Below are 18,414 nucleotides of genomic sequence, written 5' to 3'. Positions count from 1 at the left end.
ACTGTATTTTACTGCCCACAAAGCCCATTTTACTGCCCCAATGTCCATTTTTCTGCTCATGGTGCCTGTGCAGGCCAATGTACTGTCCACTAAATCCATTTTACTGCCCACAAAGTCAATTGTACTGTCCCTAATGCCCATTTTACTGATCACAGTGCCTCTACAGCCCATTGTACTGCCCACAAAGTCCATTTTACTGCCCACAATGTCCATTTTACTGCCCACAATGTCCATTTTACTGCCCACAATGTTCATTTTACTGCCCACAATGTCCATTGTTACTGCCCCGAATGCCCATTTTACTGCCCAGTCAATTTTACTGCTCCTAATGCCCAGTTTACAGCTCACAGTGCCCCTGCAGCCCACAAAGTCCATGATACTGCCCCATTGTCCATTTTTCTGCTCACAGTGCCCCAACAGGCCATTTTAATGCCCACAAAGGTCATTTTACTGCCCCAATGTCCATTGTTGTGCTCACAGTGCCTGTGCAGCCCAATGTACTGCCCACAAAGTCAATTTTTTACAGCCCACAAAGCTCATTTTACTACCCATGCAGCCCATTTTACTGACCACAAATTTCTACTGTACTAACATTGCACGTTATTCAGCCCCAGAATTCTCCTTAAGGGCCTGGTACACGCGCCAAATTGCCTCATAGCCATTTTACACTCCCCCCAAATTGAGGTGGAGGCTGTAGCTCATTGCCTAAGCCCCTTAAGCGCCCACAGCCCGATGTACAAGCCACTAATTGCCCATGAAGCCCATTGCACAATCCCAGCACGGCACTAGAGATCATCTCCCAAGCCGAGACTTATTCTTCACCACCTCCCTTCCCGTTATCCCCACAGAGTTCGCCACATGTAGGCGGAGCTCTCGCTGGTCTGATGGTATGGTCACGTGATGAGAAGACGGTGACCAGGAAGAAGTCAGGGGACAAATACTCAGTACTGCTCCCGACGTATAATGAGAGGGAGAACTTGCCGCTCATCGTTTGGCTGCTGGTCCGGTGCTTCAGAGACAGGTGAGCTCTGCTCGGAGCTTGTGGGGATTTACCTGCCAATCAGAGCCGGCCATTTTTACTACCCACAATCCTTTGCTGTGTGATTGTAGCGTCCTGCCAATCAGAGCCGGCCTTTATTCCCTAACATTATCTCTACGCACAGTTTCTTAGGGTGCTTGTTATTGACAACATTTTGCTGCCTGTCTTGGTCACTGCTTCTGCCTTGGATTAATTCAGAAAGAAGGGGGCACACGTCTGTATTTGTACAGAATGATTCCCTCGTACATTCACCAGTATATACACCATAGGGCAGTTCAGCTTTCTGAAAAAGCCTATTTAGGCTCCTTATTCCTTGTTCCAGTCTTTCACTGAAACCACTGCTTGGTTGCTAGGGTAAAGTGGGCCCCTAGCAACTAGATAAAACAGCTTCCCTTCAGCACAGAACATTTAAAGGGTAGGATGTAGAGAGTGATATTCTGAGAAAATTTGCAATTGGTTTTAATTTTTTATTCTTTGTGGTTTTTGAGTTATTTAGCTTTTTATTCAGCAGCTCTCCAGTTTGCGGTTTCAGCCATCTGGTTGCTATGGTCCAAATGACCCTCGCAACCATGCACTGCTTTGAATAAGAGACTGGAATATGAATAGGAGAGGCCTGAATAGAAAGATGACTAATAAAAGTAGCAGTAACAATACATGTGTAGCCTTACAGAGCATTTGTTTTTTTAAATGGGTTAGTGACCCCCATTAGGAAAGAGATATAAGAGAAAGGCAAATTATTCTGAAAGCTATAAAAAAAAATGTAAGGCTAATTAAAAGGTTACTTAGAATTGGCCATTCAATAACACACTACAGGTTGTTATGGGATGTCAGGGGCCCACCAGAAAACCTTAGGCTCACTTTCCTATTATACCTCCTCTCCTCATTCATTAGTCTTTTTTCTACAGTCTACATGGGGTGAGGGGTAGGGTTTTTTTTTGGTAAAGGGTTTGTTTCTCCTTTAAGCAGTTCAGAAAGCATCATAATACAAAATGCTTTATATTTTTATACTATATTTGCACATTTCCCTTTGTTCTTTTAGAATTATATATTGAAATCAAGAGAAACCAACATGCTGTCACTTTTGTTTCCCTAGTGGGTATAACTATGAAATTATAGTCATTGATGATGGAAGCCCGGATGGCACATTAGAGGTTGCTCAGCAACTGCAAAAAATCTACGGATCTGATAAAATTGTAAGTATTTAACCCCTTTTTTTTTTTGCTCCTGTTGTATACTGAAGTTAATATCTATTGGCACCTATAGAAAGTCCTAATTTGATATATAATAATATATTTGGTATAGCGCGTAAGATGTAATGTCAATTGTTAACATGATCAGAAACATTAGTGAGGGAAAAATGATACGTAAAGGAGAAATAAACCATTTACCAAAAAAAATCCTACCTCTCCTCCCCCCCAGCCGAGCTGCCCCCCCTCCCAGGGAAATGCCACTAACTTTTTACTTACCCCTTGTTGCAGATTCAGGGAGATTCGCAGTTCAGCGCAGCCATCTTCTGGGTCTTCAGTAATCTGAGACGGAGACCAGCGAATCGGCGCATGCGCAGTTGGAGCAATTTACCGGATTTCGACAACTGTGCATGCGCCAAAATAGACGTAAATTGACGAATTGTTGGAAGAAGACATGAAGACCAATAAGATGGCTGCGGGGGAAATACGATCCCTGAATCTGCACCAAGGGGTAAGTAAAAAGTTAGGGGCATTTCCCTGCGGGGGGCAGCTAGGCTGGGAGGAGGAGGGGGGTCTACATTAGGTGGAGGAAGGGTTTTTCTTGGTAAAGGGTTTGTTCTCCTTTAAGGATTTATTAGTGAACTGACATTGCGTAATGAGCTTAATTCTTAGTTTAGCTTTAGTTCTCCTTTAATACAGTATTGACAGCAGTTTTGTAATTTACAGCTCAAGCTAAATGACAATTCAGTCTGTGAACCAGTCTTCTAATCCCCGTGTCTTGTGTCATTGCAGCTGCTGCGCCCAAGAGCACAGAAACTAGGCTTGGGTAAGTTTGTTCTTGAGATTTCTAGCATCCATAATTATATCTATAGATGTGAGTGATCACATAGTATGTCTCATGCCTAAAAAAACTACAGCCTCTTCACTTCCTGCATTGACTTCTCCCCCCAAAGGTACAGCCTATGTGCACGGCATGCAGCACGCCACAGGAAACTTTATTATTATCATGGATGCAGATCTCTCACACCATGTAAGTGTCTTCTTTTGTCTCTAACTTGCCTTCGTCCTTTTGCTTCAGTTTTGGTCCTGACATTGTTTATAATTTCCTGTTTTGTAGCCTAAATTTATACCGGAATTTATAAGGTGAGTAAAGCAATAACTGTTCATTATGTTTGTTAGGGGGAGCTAAAACATACATCATAAAATATACAAACCGTGGACAGTCATGGCTGATCTGCATGTGATATGCAGCAGAGATGTTTTGATGCTCTGTGCAGCTATCAGTTACTAAGCTGAGGGACAAACTCAAAATATACACATAGAATAGAAATGTCACAAAATAAGGCTGATATAATACAGATAATTACTTCATGGCAGCACAGAAACCATCAGAATTTAATAATCAGCCCTGCAGCAGACAAATTATAGATAAACCTCATTTCTGCTGGATAATTAGTGACGAGCCCTAAGCTTAGCTTCTCAACAGCTGCTCAGAGCCCATTGAGCATGTGAGTATCGCAGACACTTTCCAAAAAATACGTATGCACTGAATCCATTTTTTTTGAAGGATTCGGCCGAATTTCGAATCCTTTGTGAAAGCTTTGACTGAATCCGAACCCTAATTTGCATATGTAAATTAGGGAAATGAGGGAGAAATAGTTAGAAATGCAGTTAAAAAATGTTTGCCTTCCTTGATGAGAAGTTGTGCGATTTTTTCGGATTTAGTTTGGCCAGGCACTTGGATTAGGCTGAATCCTACTGAAAAAGGCCGAATCATCCCTACTATTAATATCATATAAATATGTAACCATTACATTTCTGCAAAAGTGGGCTGCAAGATCAACATCACATGTATAGACAAATACAAGAGTCCTCTGCACTCAACCCATTATTAATATATTTAAGACAGAGACATTTTGTGCATACTGCCACTGAAAAATGCCTTACCCTTTAAACAAAACAGGGATTGTTTGTCCATATATTGCAATATATTTAAGCTGGCCAACTATGTCAAAGTCATCCCATATCTGGCCAGTCCTACGCTTAATTTTCATCTGATTCATTAAGAATTCTATTGCTTCATTATACATTTTACAAAGGGACTAAGTTTTACCTGCAACTTACTAGCTGCTTTCAAAGTAAAACTCCCAAACTTGGCTTTTATTAGACACCAGTATTAGTATTATAGTACCAGCACTCCTATGCATATTTATAAAGATTAATATAATATATACTTGTAGCTTTGTATTGTACCATTCACACCCTCTAGGGACCTACTGAAAAATAATACATAAGTAACAGTTGCACCCATTAAATAACCTCCCTTTAAGTGCCAATATAACATTATTTAGTTCTTTAATAGTTCTGTAACTGTTAAAAAACAATGCAAAATGCTATTCAGTGCTATAATATGGTATGCCCACGAGGTGTCTCTATTGTGCACCAAAACATTGCATAAATAAATGTCTAGTCTGCTATTACTGTGTCTCTAGTTACAGATGCAATGAATTGCCTCCACTAGATGGCAATAGGTACATGCCTGGACTACTGTCGGCCTGTATATTTTGGCAAATGTATGATGCCATAGACTAGGGGTCCTCCACCTTTTAAATGTGAGCCACATTCAAATGAAAAAAGTGTTGGGGAGCAACAAAAGCATGGAAATAGTTCCTTGGGATGACAATTATGTGCTATTTGGTAGCCCCTATATGTGGACAGGAGACTCTGTTTGGCAGTACACCAGGTTTTTATGCAACCAAAACTTGCCTCCAAGCCTGGAATTCAAAATTAAGCTGCAGCTTTGAGGCCACTGGGAGCAACATCCAAGGGGTTGGTGAGAAACATGTTGCTCATGAGCCTTTGGTTGGGGATCACTGCAATAGACAGTCACTAATTATTGAGCCTGTAAGGGGTTGTTTGGATCTCCTATTGTGAATCTCTGTCTCGACCTGACTAAGGTAGGTAGTATATATCTACCACACCTAGCATCTTGCAAATCTGTATACTCTAGGGCATTATGATCGTAACTGTTGCATTAGAGTCCTTGCTCGTTTATCATAACTTCCTTGGATATAGATATATTCTCCAATAAATAACATATCTTTTTTTCTATTTTGGCACAGAAAACAGAAAGAAGGTAGCTATGATATAGTGTCTGGCACTCGATACAGTGGAAACGGTGGTGTTTATGGCTGGGATTTGAAAAGAAAGTTAATAAGGTAAAGCTGGTGATCCGTGCCCCACCCCCTCTCCAGCAAGCTTTTTCCATTGACATGTTCCAGTTATAGTGTTAGTTAAACTTACAGCTAACTATGGGTAAAACCGCAAGTGTGAAAGCAGAACAGTCATTGTATAATGCCAACATATTCTGTCACCTCTTTGTTGTGACTGTTTTGGCTTAACAGCAATCTGTACATATATTTTTGTATGTTTGCTCGCATACAGCTGGATAATGTTACCCTATTGATACTCCTGTGATGGGACAGATCTATTAGTACATGAAGCTTAATGCATATGTTCACATTAAAATGAACCAAAGGAGCTAGACCTGAGCTGCTCATTAAAAGGCTGAAGGCTGGAATTGGGCTTTAAAAGGACTTTTGACAAAAATGTAATCCACCCCTCTGTTATTAACATCTCATGTTTGTCCCATGTTGGACAGGACAGCTAGAGACAATGGCAGCTTGTAGTATTTATTTATTTAACTTTTTGTCCTGCTGCTTTTTTTAGTTTTACCTTTTAAAGTGATATCTGATTGTTAAGGTTACTGATTGTAGCAATCAGATATTTGTTTAACTGTGAATATGAATGTGAATTAAGATGATATAGGTAATACAATAGTAAAGACCCTAGATCCCAGATACTTATTCAAAGGCCACACAGTATACATATGATCTATACATAGAGGCTTGCGCTCTAACTATCTTTGTGTGTGTCTAAATCAGTGTGCCTTCCTTTACAGCCGGGGAGCTAACTTTATAACTCAGGTTTTGCTGAGACCAGGTGCCTCGGATTTAACCGGAAGCTTCAGGTTTGTGTGTTTTTTTTTTTTGTTTGTTTTTTTACACAGAGACAATTTATCAGATGCTTGACCAACATTTTACCATTATCTCTGTCCCTATATATTAGGCACCTATCTAGTGCTACTAATCCCTATTCTGTAGGGAAATGAGAGCAGAGCAGGCAGTACCCCTTCCAACACTTTCCTCTTGTCTCTGTCCTTATATATTAGGTACCTATCTAGTGCTACCAATCCCTATTTCTGTAGGGAAATGAGAGCAGAGCTGACAGTAACCCTTCCAACACTTTCCTCTTGTCTCTGTCCTTATATATTAGGTACCTATCTAGTGCTTCCAATCCCTATTTCTGTAGGGAAATGAGAGCAGAGCAGACAGTAACCCTTCCAACACTTTCGTCCCTGTCCCTATATATTAGGCACCTATCTTGTGCTATCAATTCCTACTTCTGTAGCCCTAGCATGCAGGACAGGGTATTAACCAGGCCTGGACTGGCAATCTGTGGATTCTGGCAAATGCCAGAGGGGCTGCTGTAAGATGCCATAGACAGCCACTATTTATTGGCCTGGTGGGGGCTGTTAGGCCCTGGCATTTCTAGTACACAGAGGCCCAATTTGGAATCCCAATCCAGGCCTGGTTTTAGCCTTTTTTGGACTTGCAAGCACAGATTTAGATAAAAGGATTATAACTCAACAGAGAAGACATGATAAGGGAAAATAAATGTTATTTTATTTACTTTTTTAATAAGGATAATAGAAGTCGCTGAGGGGTTCTGTGACCATATAAAGGCAAGGTTGCTGAACTATCTAATATTGTTGCTTACAGCAGGAACAATTTGTTTTTTACAACACATGAGACTTCATGAAACACTGGTGACATTATGCACCTGTAATATGGATATATATATATATCTATATAGATATATCTATATCTATATATATATATATATATATATATATATATATATATCTCTATATATATATATATCCAGATGAATATTGGTATATTGTAAAATATTGCTTTAAATATTTCACAGGTTATATAGAAAAGATGTGCTGCAAAAGCTGGTAGAGAGGTGCGTCTCGAAGGGCTATGTTTTCCAGATGGAGATGATCGTCCGAGCTCGGCAACTGAATTTCACCATTGGGGAGGTAAAAACGAAAGATAGAACAATCCCTTTTGGGCTATTCTACTCTGCTGAAATAAGTGGGATAGTTGTTTGCTAAGGGAGATACATTTTACACACATCAAAAGGCCATAGTACTTCGTATGGGGGAATACCTATGCTGCCATAGTTTTATGGTATCTCTCTGTACAGACTATGAGCAAACTTAGGGGGCTGTTCCTGCTGAATTTTGCTTAGAACAGAGGAATACCTTTGCTGCCATAGTTGTATGATATCTCTCTGTACAGGCTATGAACAAACTTAGGGGACTGTTCCTGCTGAATTGTGCTTAGTACAGAGAAATACCTTTGCTGCCATAGTTGTATGGTATCTCTCTGTACAGGCTATGAGTAACTTAGGGGCTGTTCCTGCTGAATTGTGCTTAGTACAGAGAATACCTATGCTGCCATAGTTTTATGAGATCTCTCTGTACAGACTATGAGCAAACTTAGGGGACTGTTCCTGCTGAATTGTGCTTAGTACAGTGAATACCTATGCTGCCATAGTTTTTATGGTATCTCTCTGTACAGGCTATGAGCAAACTTAGGGGGTTGCCATGTTTGTCATTTTCAATTAATTGTCACTTTTGGCTCCAGTGGCCACTATACCGTCAGGTCACAAACCTGGTGATACAGGTTAAGATTATAATTATTCATATTTCCTTGAAGCAAATGAAAATAAAGAAAAAACAATGGTATAATTTCCATTTACTATACCATGAGTGGAATGCCCAGGATGGAACGTGTTTCTTTAAAAAAAAAAAAAACCACACACACCCAGATGACAAAAAAATTTAATTTCAAAGTGTAAAACAAATACTTTAATTCCAATGTAATTATATGTATTATAAGTATTATTATATTTAATATACAGGTATGGGATCCATTTTCCGGAAACCCATTATCCAGAAAGCTCTGAATTACAGAACGGATATCTCCCATAGTCTCCATTTTATCCAAATAATCCAAATTTTTAAAACTGATTTCCTTTTTTCTCTGTAATAATAAAAAAAGAGCTAGTTAATCTTTATTGGAAGCAAAACCAGCCTATTGGGTTTATTTAATGTTTACATGATTTTCTAGCAGACTTCAAGTATGAAGAGACAAATTATGGAAAAATCCGTTATCTGGAAAACCTCAGGTCCCGAGCAGTCTGGATAACAGGTCCCATGCCTGTATTTTTATTGTTATATAAGTATTAAATATAAATATTATTTCAGTATTAAAGATGCAAGATCACATGCACTGTCGTACAAAAAAACATTTTCGTTTCTTTGCTCTATGAAAAGGACTGCCTCTTGCACCCGAACTTCCCCCTCCCACAAAGTCCTTGCCATCTCAAATAACGCCAGGGGGGTGTTTCAAATCAGGTCACATGATCTGAGCACAGGATACAGGAACTGACATGATTGCCTGGGGCAAAGGAGTTATACTAACAAATGCAGGGAGAGGTCAGTCAGCAAGGAGGAAAAACAGACCCATTGTCTTCATCTTCTGAATTGAAGGTGTTCAGCTGCTGGTATTCCACTATACTAACTTTCTAAATCAACCTGTGGGTCACTGGGCATGCTGGGAGATTTATTATTTTATAAAAATGAAAGTAAAATCTTGTTTTTAAGCAGCATTCCTTTAATCTCATTTGTAAAAAATTGCTATTGACAGCATTGTTGGCCACTTTCCGTTATCTGTTTTCGACCCTTGAATCTGCTGTCTTCTGCCTTTTGAGCAGAGAATATAAAGACAGACAGAATTACAGTAGAATGCCCATTTTACATTTTTCAAGGCGCCAGCAAAAAAATGGTGTAAAATCTGGGAAAATGTAAAATTAGGGAAATGTATTCTACATAATATATAGGTGGGACCATTAAAAAAACAATGTAATATGAGGGGAAACTTAAAATCGAATTGAAGTTTCACTGTACATTTATACTGACAATGGTTAAGAAAGTTTCTTAGAATAGTATTTCCTTCATTTTGCAAAAAAAAAATGGTTTTGGTTTTAAAATCTGCAAAACAATTGGATCTGTGTCAGCGTTTGTCCAACAGAACAAAAGCCTATTCATTTCCCTGTAGGTAGATCAGTATATTGAAAATCTAGAAAAGGTAAGTGATCACGTAGGGTAGATGACAGAAAAGGATTTTACATTTCCCAGGGGACAGCATCTGGGAAAATGTAGAATTCAGGGAAAAAAATGCCACTTGCCTTTGTGGGACCACTACCACTGTGTCTGCTCCAGGGAAATTTTAAATCTGGGCAAGTTAAATCTGGGTTCTAATGTATTAAGCTTCAGAAACTATTCGAAATGTTGAAATATGTGCAGAATGGACTTCATGCTCTACATATATTTATATAAGATCAGCTTATTCTACCAAAAAAAAAACATGTGTGTATGAGATGTGACACATTGAGAAGCGGTACTTAAAATAGTGCTAGAACTTGCCCCAAGGAGATGTAGGCTCCTTAGCATTGAATAGAATAGAAGCAGATAAAAGGCTGTGGGTGGAAGAGTGCATGGGTGGACTGCTTGTGGAAGCATACAGATGAGATGCTATGGGTGGAGGCATGCAGTAGTTGTGGATGGGGACCTGCTGATGAGGTGCTATAAATGGGGAATCCATCTACCATTCACCACTGCATGCCCCCATCTGCAATCAGATGATGTGCTGTGGACAGGAGCATGGGTGGGGGCATGCAGTATTTGTGGAGGGGGGGGGCATGCAGTAACTGTGGATGGGAGGATGCAGTAATTCTGGATAGGGTTGCCACCTTTTAATTATATGCTCACCGGCTGGCGGTGGAGGCGGGCTGTGACGTAGAAAGGGGCGTGTCATGATGTAAAGGGGTGGGGCCTGAACGCACAATTGGCCAGAAGACAGCAAAAAAAATACATTTTGAGCGGTTTCGGGGCTGGCCGAGGGTTTTGTTAGGAGTATTAGAAATTTACCGGCAGCTACATTGCCGGTAAATTTGTAATACCGGCCTTGGCAGGTGTTTTACTGGCTAGGCCGGTAAAATACCGGCCAGGTGGCAACCTTAATTGTGGATGGGGGGCATGCAGCAATTGTGAATGGGGGCGTGCAGATGGGGAATCCAAACTGCCAAAACCTGCATATTTGCACTCCAACTTAATTTTAAAATGTGGGTGGGAGCATGCAGATGAGAAGTTGTGGGTGGGGGTCATGCAGATGAGATGTGGGTGGGGGGCATGCAGATGAGATGTGGGTGGGGGGCATGCAGATGAGAAGTTGTGGGTGGGGGGGCATGCAGATGAGATGTTGTGGGTGGGGGGCATGCACATGAGAAGTTGTGGGTGGGGGGCATGCAGATGAGATGTTGTGGGTGGGGGGCATGCAGATGAGATGTTGTGGGTGGGGGGGCATGCAGATGAGAAGTTGTGGGTGGGGGCATGCAGATGAGAAGCTGTGGGTGGGGGGCATACAGATAAGAAGCTGTGGGTGGGGGGGGCATGCAGATGAGATGTTGTGGGTGGGTGGTGGGCATGCAGATGAGATGTTGTGGGTGGGTGGTGGGCATGCAGATGAGATGTTGTGGGTGGGGGGGCATGCAGATGAGATGTTGTGGGTGGGGGGGCATGCAGATGAGATGTTGTGGGTGGGTGGGGGCATGCAGATGAGATGTTGTGGGTGGGTGGGGGCATGCAGATGAGATGTTGTGGGTGGGTGGGGGGCATGCAGATGAGATGTTGTGGGTGGGTGGGGGGCATGCAGATGAGATGTTGTGGGTGGGGGGCATGCAGATGAGATGTTGTGGGTGGGGGGCATGCAGATGAGAAGCTGTGGGTGGGGGCATACAGATGAGAAGCTGTCGGGGGGCATACAGATGAGAAGCTGTGGGGGGGGCCTGCAGATGAGAACCAAAGAAAATAGTATTAGTATATTAATAAATGTATGCTTGATGCATGGGTGGGTGAATGCAGATGAGAAAATTTGGGTGGGGGCATGCAAATAAAAAACAATGGGTGAAGACATGCGGATAAGGGGCAGGGACATATATAATAAACATATATAATTGCTTTGCCCACCCTATGTACATGAGACACCGTGTGATTTGATCATTGGCCCTGAGGCTGAACATTTGCATCTGCCTCATTTGTCCCATCAACATGCTTTTATTTCTCCTATTGTACTAAGCTACTGATTGACAGCTCATATTGTTCTTGACAGCTCCCAGGACTTAACCAATAAAAACCTATAACAGCGTCTCTGAGAAAAGGCAGTCAATGTTTCTATATTACACTGTGTGTATAGAGAGTGATTTATTCCTACTCCCAGCAACCTATTGTTTGCACCAGTGCAGCACACACAACTGGCCTGTAGGTGGCAGCAGTCAGGGCACATTAAATTCTAAAGCCTGCTGGGTCAGCCATTTTACTCTTGAGCGATGTTTTTATGTAAAGCAGGAAGTGGAGCCTCCCCGTGTGCAGTTGTGCAGCCTGGGGGAGCTGTCGTGAATAAACATCACTCCCCTGTGGCCAGTTCTTGCTTCAGTAACACTGCACACCTTCATGGAATAAGGGTTTTCATAAATGACATATTGTGTGAGAAATGTGCAGTCACTCAGATATAACAGGGCAAATACACATTGGTGATGGGATTTATTATCTGGAATGTTTGGTACCAAAGACAGGTGGGATATATTTGGAAAACTGCTTAAAGGAGAAGTAAATCCCTTAATAAAAAAAAAACCCTACATAGACCCTCCTCCCCCCCCCCCCCGGCCTAGCTGCTACCCTCAGCAAATGCCCCTAACTTTTTTTACTTACCCCTCTGTGCAGATTCACGGCATCTGAGTTCACAAGCACCATCTTCTTCTTCGGTCTTCATCTGGTCTTCTTTTGGCACTTTTGTGACTTTCGGCGCAGTTGACAAAAACCTGAAGACTGCTCCAACTGTGCATGCGCCGATACGGAACTTAGTTCCCGATGAAGACCGAAGAGAAGAAGATGGCTGCCGTGAACTCCAATGCTGTGAATCTGCAGCGAGGGGTAAGTAGAAAGTTAGGGGCATTTGCCTGGGGTAGCAGCTAGGCTGGGAGGGTCGATGCGGGGTAGGGGTTATTTTTAATAAGGCGTTTACTTCTCCTTTAAAGGACCAGTAACACTAAACATGAAAAATGGCCATTTGACTTGATGGATTTTTATAAGGGGTCCTGGTTTTGAATCCACTCAGGAATCTGTATGTTTTCCTTGCGTGAGTTTCTTTCCACCCACACTCCAGGTACATACAGGCAGGTTAGAAAAACCCATAGAAAATGTTTTTAAAATGTTAGTATGAAAGTCCTTTGAAAGGGGTGGTAAGCGTTTAGTATGTTATAGCATGGATAATTCTAAGCAACTTTTCAGTTGATCTTCATTATTTATTTATTTTATAGTTTTTTTAATTATTTTCCTTTTATCTTCTGAATTGTTCCAGCTTTCAAATGGGGGTCACTGACCCCACCTTAGTAAAGCTAAACATTTGTTGTTATTGCTCTTGATTAATACAACAGGCTACAAATGTATTATCTACTTTTTCTTACTCATCTTTATTTTCAGGCCTCTCTTATTCATATTCCAATCTCTTATTCAAATCAATGCACAGTTGCTAAGGTAATGTGGACCCTAGCACATTGAGCTAAATAACTCATAAATCACAAGTAATAAAAAAATGAAAACCAATTGCAAATTGTATCAGAATATCGCTCTCGACATCATACTAAAATTAAAGTCAAAGGTGAACAACTCCTTATTCTTTTAATGACACATCGACTAGGAAAGGATGAATAATTGTTTATTTGAACAGTATAACATTATAGAATATTGCCAGTCTTTGGAGCACTTTGGATAGTAGATCTCATATATGTATGTAGGAGATACCCTATGATTCCTACAGTACCAAAATAAAGTTTTTCTGTATTGTTGGGTACATGTAATCAGCCAGGGCTCTGCTCATAGCAAGGTTAGTAACGGCCCTTTGGTTCTGCATTTCAGGTTCCTATCTCGTTTGTGGATCGAGTCTATGGAGAGTCCAAACTGGGAGGCAACGAGATTGTGTCCTTTTTAAAAGGATTACTAACTTTGTTTGCAACCACATGATTCATCCAAGCTGGCAGCTGCTTATATCCTAATCCCCTGATCCGGGGAAGTGAAAGTAATATTCACCTCCCTCCCAAAAGTAAGATACACGTTAAAATCGCCCAGATTGAAAACCCCTGGGGAAAAACTATTTTTGAACAGAGACCGGTGGGGTTTTTTCCATTTTTTTTTAAATATTGTTATGGGCCCAAATATTGTTGTTCTTTTTATGTAAAAATAAAATACGAATTAAAGCAATTCTCTTTGTGAAACACTGGTCTATATTTATATTTCATTGCTGTCATTTCAGAATTAACTATCAGTCAAAATGAAAAGAATTATTTCCTGATTTTATTTGTGTATGAAAAGTACAAAATATATAAATGTATATTTATACATATGGAAGGCAGCTTTTATATGCCAGAACATTTATTTTCTGTGTATTTGTACTGTATTAATTTATATGGGAGGAAGGTGTCATATTGTTTCCCTTAGACAATACAGTATGAGGGTATAGCTTATTGTGTACCCAGAACATTCCTTCTCTGTATATTTGTATTTATACATATGGGAAGGAGGTGCCATATTGTTTCCCTTAGACAGTACAGTATGAGGGTATAGCTTATTGTGTGCCCAGAACATTCCTTCTCTGTATATTTGTATTTATACATATGGGAAGGAGGTGCCATATTGTTTCCATTAGACAGTACAGTATGAGGGTATAGCTTTTTGTGTGCCCAGAACATTCCTTCTCTGTATATTTGTATTTATACATATGGGAAGGAGGTTCCATATTGTTTCCCTTAGACAGTACAGTATGAGGGTATAGCTTATTGTGTACCCAGAACATTCCTTTTCTATACATATGGGAAAGAGGTGCCATATTGTTTCCCTTAGACAGTACATTATGAGGGTATATCTTATTGTGTGCCCAGAACATTCCTTCTCTGTATATTTGTATTTATACATATGGGAAGGAGGTGCCATATTGTTTCCCTTAGACCAGGGGTCCCCAACCTTTTTTACCCGTGAGCCACATTCAAAAATAAAAAGTGTTGGGGAGCAACACAAGCATGCAAAAAGTTCTTGGGGTGCCAAATAAGGGCTGTAATTGGTAATTTGGTAGCCTCCTATGTAAACTGGCAGCCTACAGGAGGTTCTGTTTGGCAGTGCATCTGGTTTTTATGTAACCAAAACTTGCCTCCAAGCCTGGAATTCAAAAATAATCATTTTCTTTGAGGCCACTGAGAGCAACATCCAAGGGGTTGGTGAGCAACATGTTGCTCGCGAGCTACTGGTTGGGGATCACTGCCTTAGACAATACAGTATGAAGGTTTAGCTTATTCTGTACCCAGAACATTCCTTCTCTATACATATGGGAAGGAGGTGCCATATTGTTTCCCTTAGACAGTACAGTATGAGGGTATAGCTTATTGTGTGCCCAGAATATTCCTTCTCCATATATTTGTATTTATACATATGGGAAGGACATGCCATATTGTTTCCCTTAGACAGCACAGTGTGACGGTATAGCCTATTGTGTGCCCAGAACATTCCTTCTACTGAATTTTCAGTACAGCAAATAAGTGTTCATCCCCCAAATCCTTCAATATTTGACTTACAGAGTGAAATTACAGGAGTATCTAGGACAAGGATCTTAACATTTTGCTTGTGGGAAATTAAACCTGGCGACCCAAAATAATTGGTTTAGAATCAATTATGCACTTTATATAACTGTGATTAATTATTCTAGCTAAACATATTACTGTACTTAGGACAGTCATGAGTACCCAGTTTTGGGTCCCGACCCATAGGAAATTGTTCTGAGTACAAATAGGCATTCGCCCAAGTTAATATACATAACAGGCCTGTTCAGTCTCTTTTAGTCCAGGCCCCTGCTTACCCTTGAGTGTTACATTTCTCTGAGAATGTAATATTAAATAGATACTGTCAGTATATATGTTTCGTGCATATGGATACAGAGTTTATAATTAATGCAGTTCATTCAAATATAGCCAAACTGGCATATCTATATTTTGTTACAGAATAAAAGAACCAATGTGATTGGGCAGAAATACACAGTCTTTTAATATGAACCTTCTCTAGCCTGACACCCTGTGGGTTTAGAATGTTAATGGCAAATTCTGGAAACAAGCCTAAAAAGAGAAGGCAGAATTAGTTTATAATAGAGAATCTGTTAAAGAAACTGCTGTCATTTGAAAGAGGATTTAAATCACACCACATTATAACCGATTGGCTTTGACACTTAGCCCGTTTTTCAGATTTTTTTTTTTTTAATTCTAGTTCAAGTTCCAATTTTGGGTTTCTTTTCTATGATCAATTGTGGTGGTGGTTAGTATTGTAGTTGCCATTTAAAATAATGTATTAAATAGGGATGCACCGAATCCGGGATTCGGCCAGGATTCAGCCTCTTTTTCAGCAGGAATCGGATTCGGCCGAATCCTTCTGTCAGGCCGAACCGTATCCTAATTTGCATATGCAAATTAGGGGTGGGTATTCGGCCAAATCTTTCGCCAAGGATTCGGGGGTTCGGCCGAATCCAAAAAAGTGGATTCGGTGCATCCCTAGTATTAAACAATTTGTAACTTTACTAGAGATGCACACAATCACATCATGTTTGGATTTGGATGAATACTGAACCCTCCACAAACTATTTGGTAGAATATAAAAAAAAAGCAGAGAATAAAAAAATGCCTTAAACTTGTTTGCAAAGTATACTTACTTAGTGTGTGCCTTTAAAAATATGGCTACAATTATAGAAAGAATATATTTATGTAATACAAGAGATGCATTGAGTTCATCATTTTTGGATTTGGCCAAATTTCTAATGAGGCAAAAAAGATTTTGCCAGGTCCCAAGGTGAATCGAATCCCCAATTTGTGAATCAAAAAAGACTATTGTCATCAATTGTGCACAAAAATGTGTCCTAAGTCACATGACCTTCTAGTCGTGTCCTGTTTCAAGTCACGTGACTCCAGTTACAAAGGTTAAACAACGCATAATAACAGAACTGAGGAACACGTTATAACTATAGAAATGTGTGAAGCTAAAGATACTACACAGTCCATTATAACTGTGCGTGGTAAAGTAGTGTTTTTAGGATTTTTTTATTTTGTCGCACCCATGGTTACAGACCAGTTTGGAAACACTTTAATCCATAGTTAATGTGAATTGCCACTTATAGAGATCCCTACAATGAGATAAGGAGTCCTATGGCAATAAACAACAATGGATCGCAGGACTCGAACGACAAAGTTTCTTGCACGCAACCCAGTGGCCCGGGAGAATAATGCGGCCATGGTGGAGAACAGCACTGCTTCAGATTAAGAGAGTCCTAAAGGTAAAAATAAACTGGCATAAGCAGTGGTACTATGGCCTAACAATCGGAGTAAACCGATATGGCCCTATCTTTGGTGGGCATATTGGGTTAAGATCTGCTCGTTTGGCAACCTCACCAAACGAGCAGATCTTATTGTGTATGGCCACTATAAGATTAACACAAGCCCAATTCAGTGGAAAAACAGGGTATGCTGCCCCTTAACATAAATCAGCCAATAGAAGAGGGATGGTTGAGACTAGGGTTGCCACCTTTTCTGGAAAAAAATACCGGCCTTCCTATATATTTATCTTTTTTCCCTATTGATATCATTGGGATCAACCATCATTTTTACCAGCCAGGCCGGTAAAATACCGGCCAGGTGGCAACCCTAGTTGAGACTGACAGATTAAACTCAAGTATGTTGTATTTTTATTTTATATATTTTATTTGGTTAATGGACCCTGTGCTTTGTTTACTTTTATGCTGCAACTCGGCATATCCAATAGGATTAATTAGTGGAGGAATTCAGGACCATGGTGAAGAAGAGGCGTGAGGCCACGAAACGCGTTAAGCGTGGGGCTATGTTCACTGGTTTGCTCTTCATGATTTTATGATTTTTCAATAAATTTGGACTTTTTAAATGACCCCAAATGCTGCCTGGTGCTCCATGATTTTGTTGCTCCATGGTGAATAGTGGTAGGGCAAGGACAATCCAAAACTATTGTAGTAAAAAGAAAAAATTCAAGGGTGAAAAGACTCCTCAATATCTTAGAAAGGGGAGACTAGCCCATTCCTTTATCAGCAATAACCCTCACACACAGGCCCTCCATGTAGTGAAAATGAAATAGGGTCTTGTTTGGGTCAGAGGATCCATTTAATATTGGGATTTTGTCCGGGACAACAGTTGACTTTGAGGTCACCTATAAACACGTTATAAAGTTGCAACTAGTTGAGCTCAATGTCTTGTTGCATCACAAGTGTCAAGGGGATACAATGTTGTCTATTCTTCTTATTGTATCACCATACAGAGGCCAATGGTTCTTACTGGAGTCCCACAAGAACTACAGTGACTACTAGCTGAGAGATACTTCTGCCATGATGACTGTGGCCAACTTCCCAATGAGCCAACTCTTACCACAGAGCTGAAACTCATGGGATGCCCATTCTTGGTCCTACTATAGTGACACAAGCAAAGCTATTGGCAGTCAGTCAGAGAGCTGCCCTACCAATCTCTTCCCTCCACACAACCCAAACCACATGGCTGCAGCACCGAGAACCCACAACCACGTGACCCAGCACATAATAGTGCCGGTGGCGAAGGGATCCAAAGCACACCGTGTATTCTCATTGTGCTTTTTTCTGTTTTTGATGTATCCGTCCGCAAAAGGCGCCCCCTAGCGGTGAGAGGGGGATTATCTTGGTGACCCGATTTTCTCGTTCACCCCAAATTCCTGTTAGGCAAGATAGCCTGTGCACTTGCTCATCTCTCCGGTAGCGAAGGTACACGGCTCCGGCCAAGATTTGTTTTTTCCCGGGCTCCCGCCAGCTCCGGACAATGAGTCCCCCCCGCTCCTCCTTCATGCTAATGAGGCGC

The 18,414-nt window shown here is 40.7% G+C and overlaps 1 protein-coding gene across 1 annotated transcript; it reads left to right on the top strand.

The window, feature by feature from the left end:
- The first annotated feature begins 755 nt into the window (after positions 1–755).
- dpm1.L (dolichyl-phosphate mannosyltransferase polypeptide 1, catalytic subunit L homeolog) lies at positions 756–13,752 on the top strand. The gene is made up of 9 exons (XM_018234931.2): positions 756–1,021; positions 2,133–2,232; positions 3,019–3,052; positions 3,180–3,256; positions 3,344–3,369; positions 5,349–5,444; positions 6,188–6,256; positions 7,279–7,393; positions 13,397–13,752. Exons 1-9 carry the CDS (start codon positions 885–887, stop codon positions 13,499–13,501), a joined length of 759 nt encoding a protein of 252 aa, XP_018090420.1. The 5' UTR covers positions 756–884; the 3' UTR covers positions 13,502–13,752.
- The last annotated feature ends 4,662 nt before the right edge of the window (positions 13,753–18,414 follow it).

Source organism: Xenopus laevis, chromosome 9_10L, assembly GCF_017654675.1.
Source record: "Xenopus laevis strain J_2021 chromosome 9_10L, Xenopus_laevis_v10.1, whole genome shotgun sequence".
In the NCBI taxonomy this organism is placed as follows: Eukaryota; Metazoa; Chordata; class Amphibia; order Anura; family Pipidae; genus Xenopus; species Xenopus laevis.
The sequence above is the reverse complement of the archived record's forward strand: the minus strand, read 5'-3'. Positions and strand labels throughout refer to the sequence as shown.

What these genes read in the sequence shown, in the direction of transcription:
- dpm1.L (XM_018234931.2), top strand. Translation starts at nt 885, where the DNA reads ATGGTATGGTCACGTGATGAGAAGACGGTGACCAGGAAGAAGTCAGGG. An exon ending in GTCCGGTGCTTCAGAGACAG is followed by an intron (nt 1,022 to 2,132) that starts GTGAGCTCTGCT and finishes TTGTTTCCCTAG; the next exon opens with TGGGTATAACTATGAAATTA. An exon ending in AGCACAGAAACTAGGCTTGG is followed by an intron (nt 3,053 to 3,179) that starts GTAAGTTTGTTC and finishes CTCCCCCCAAAG; the next exon opens with GTACAGCCTATGTGCACGGC.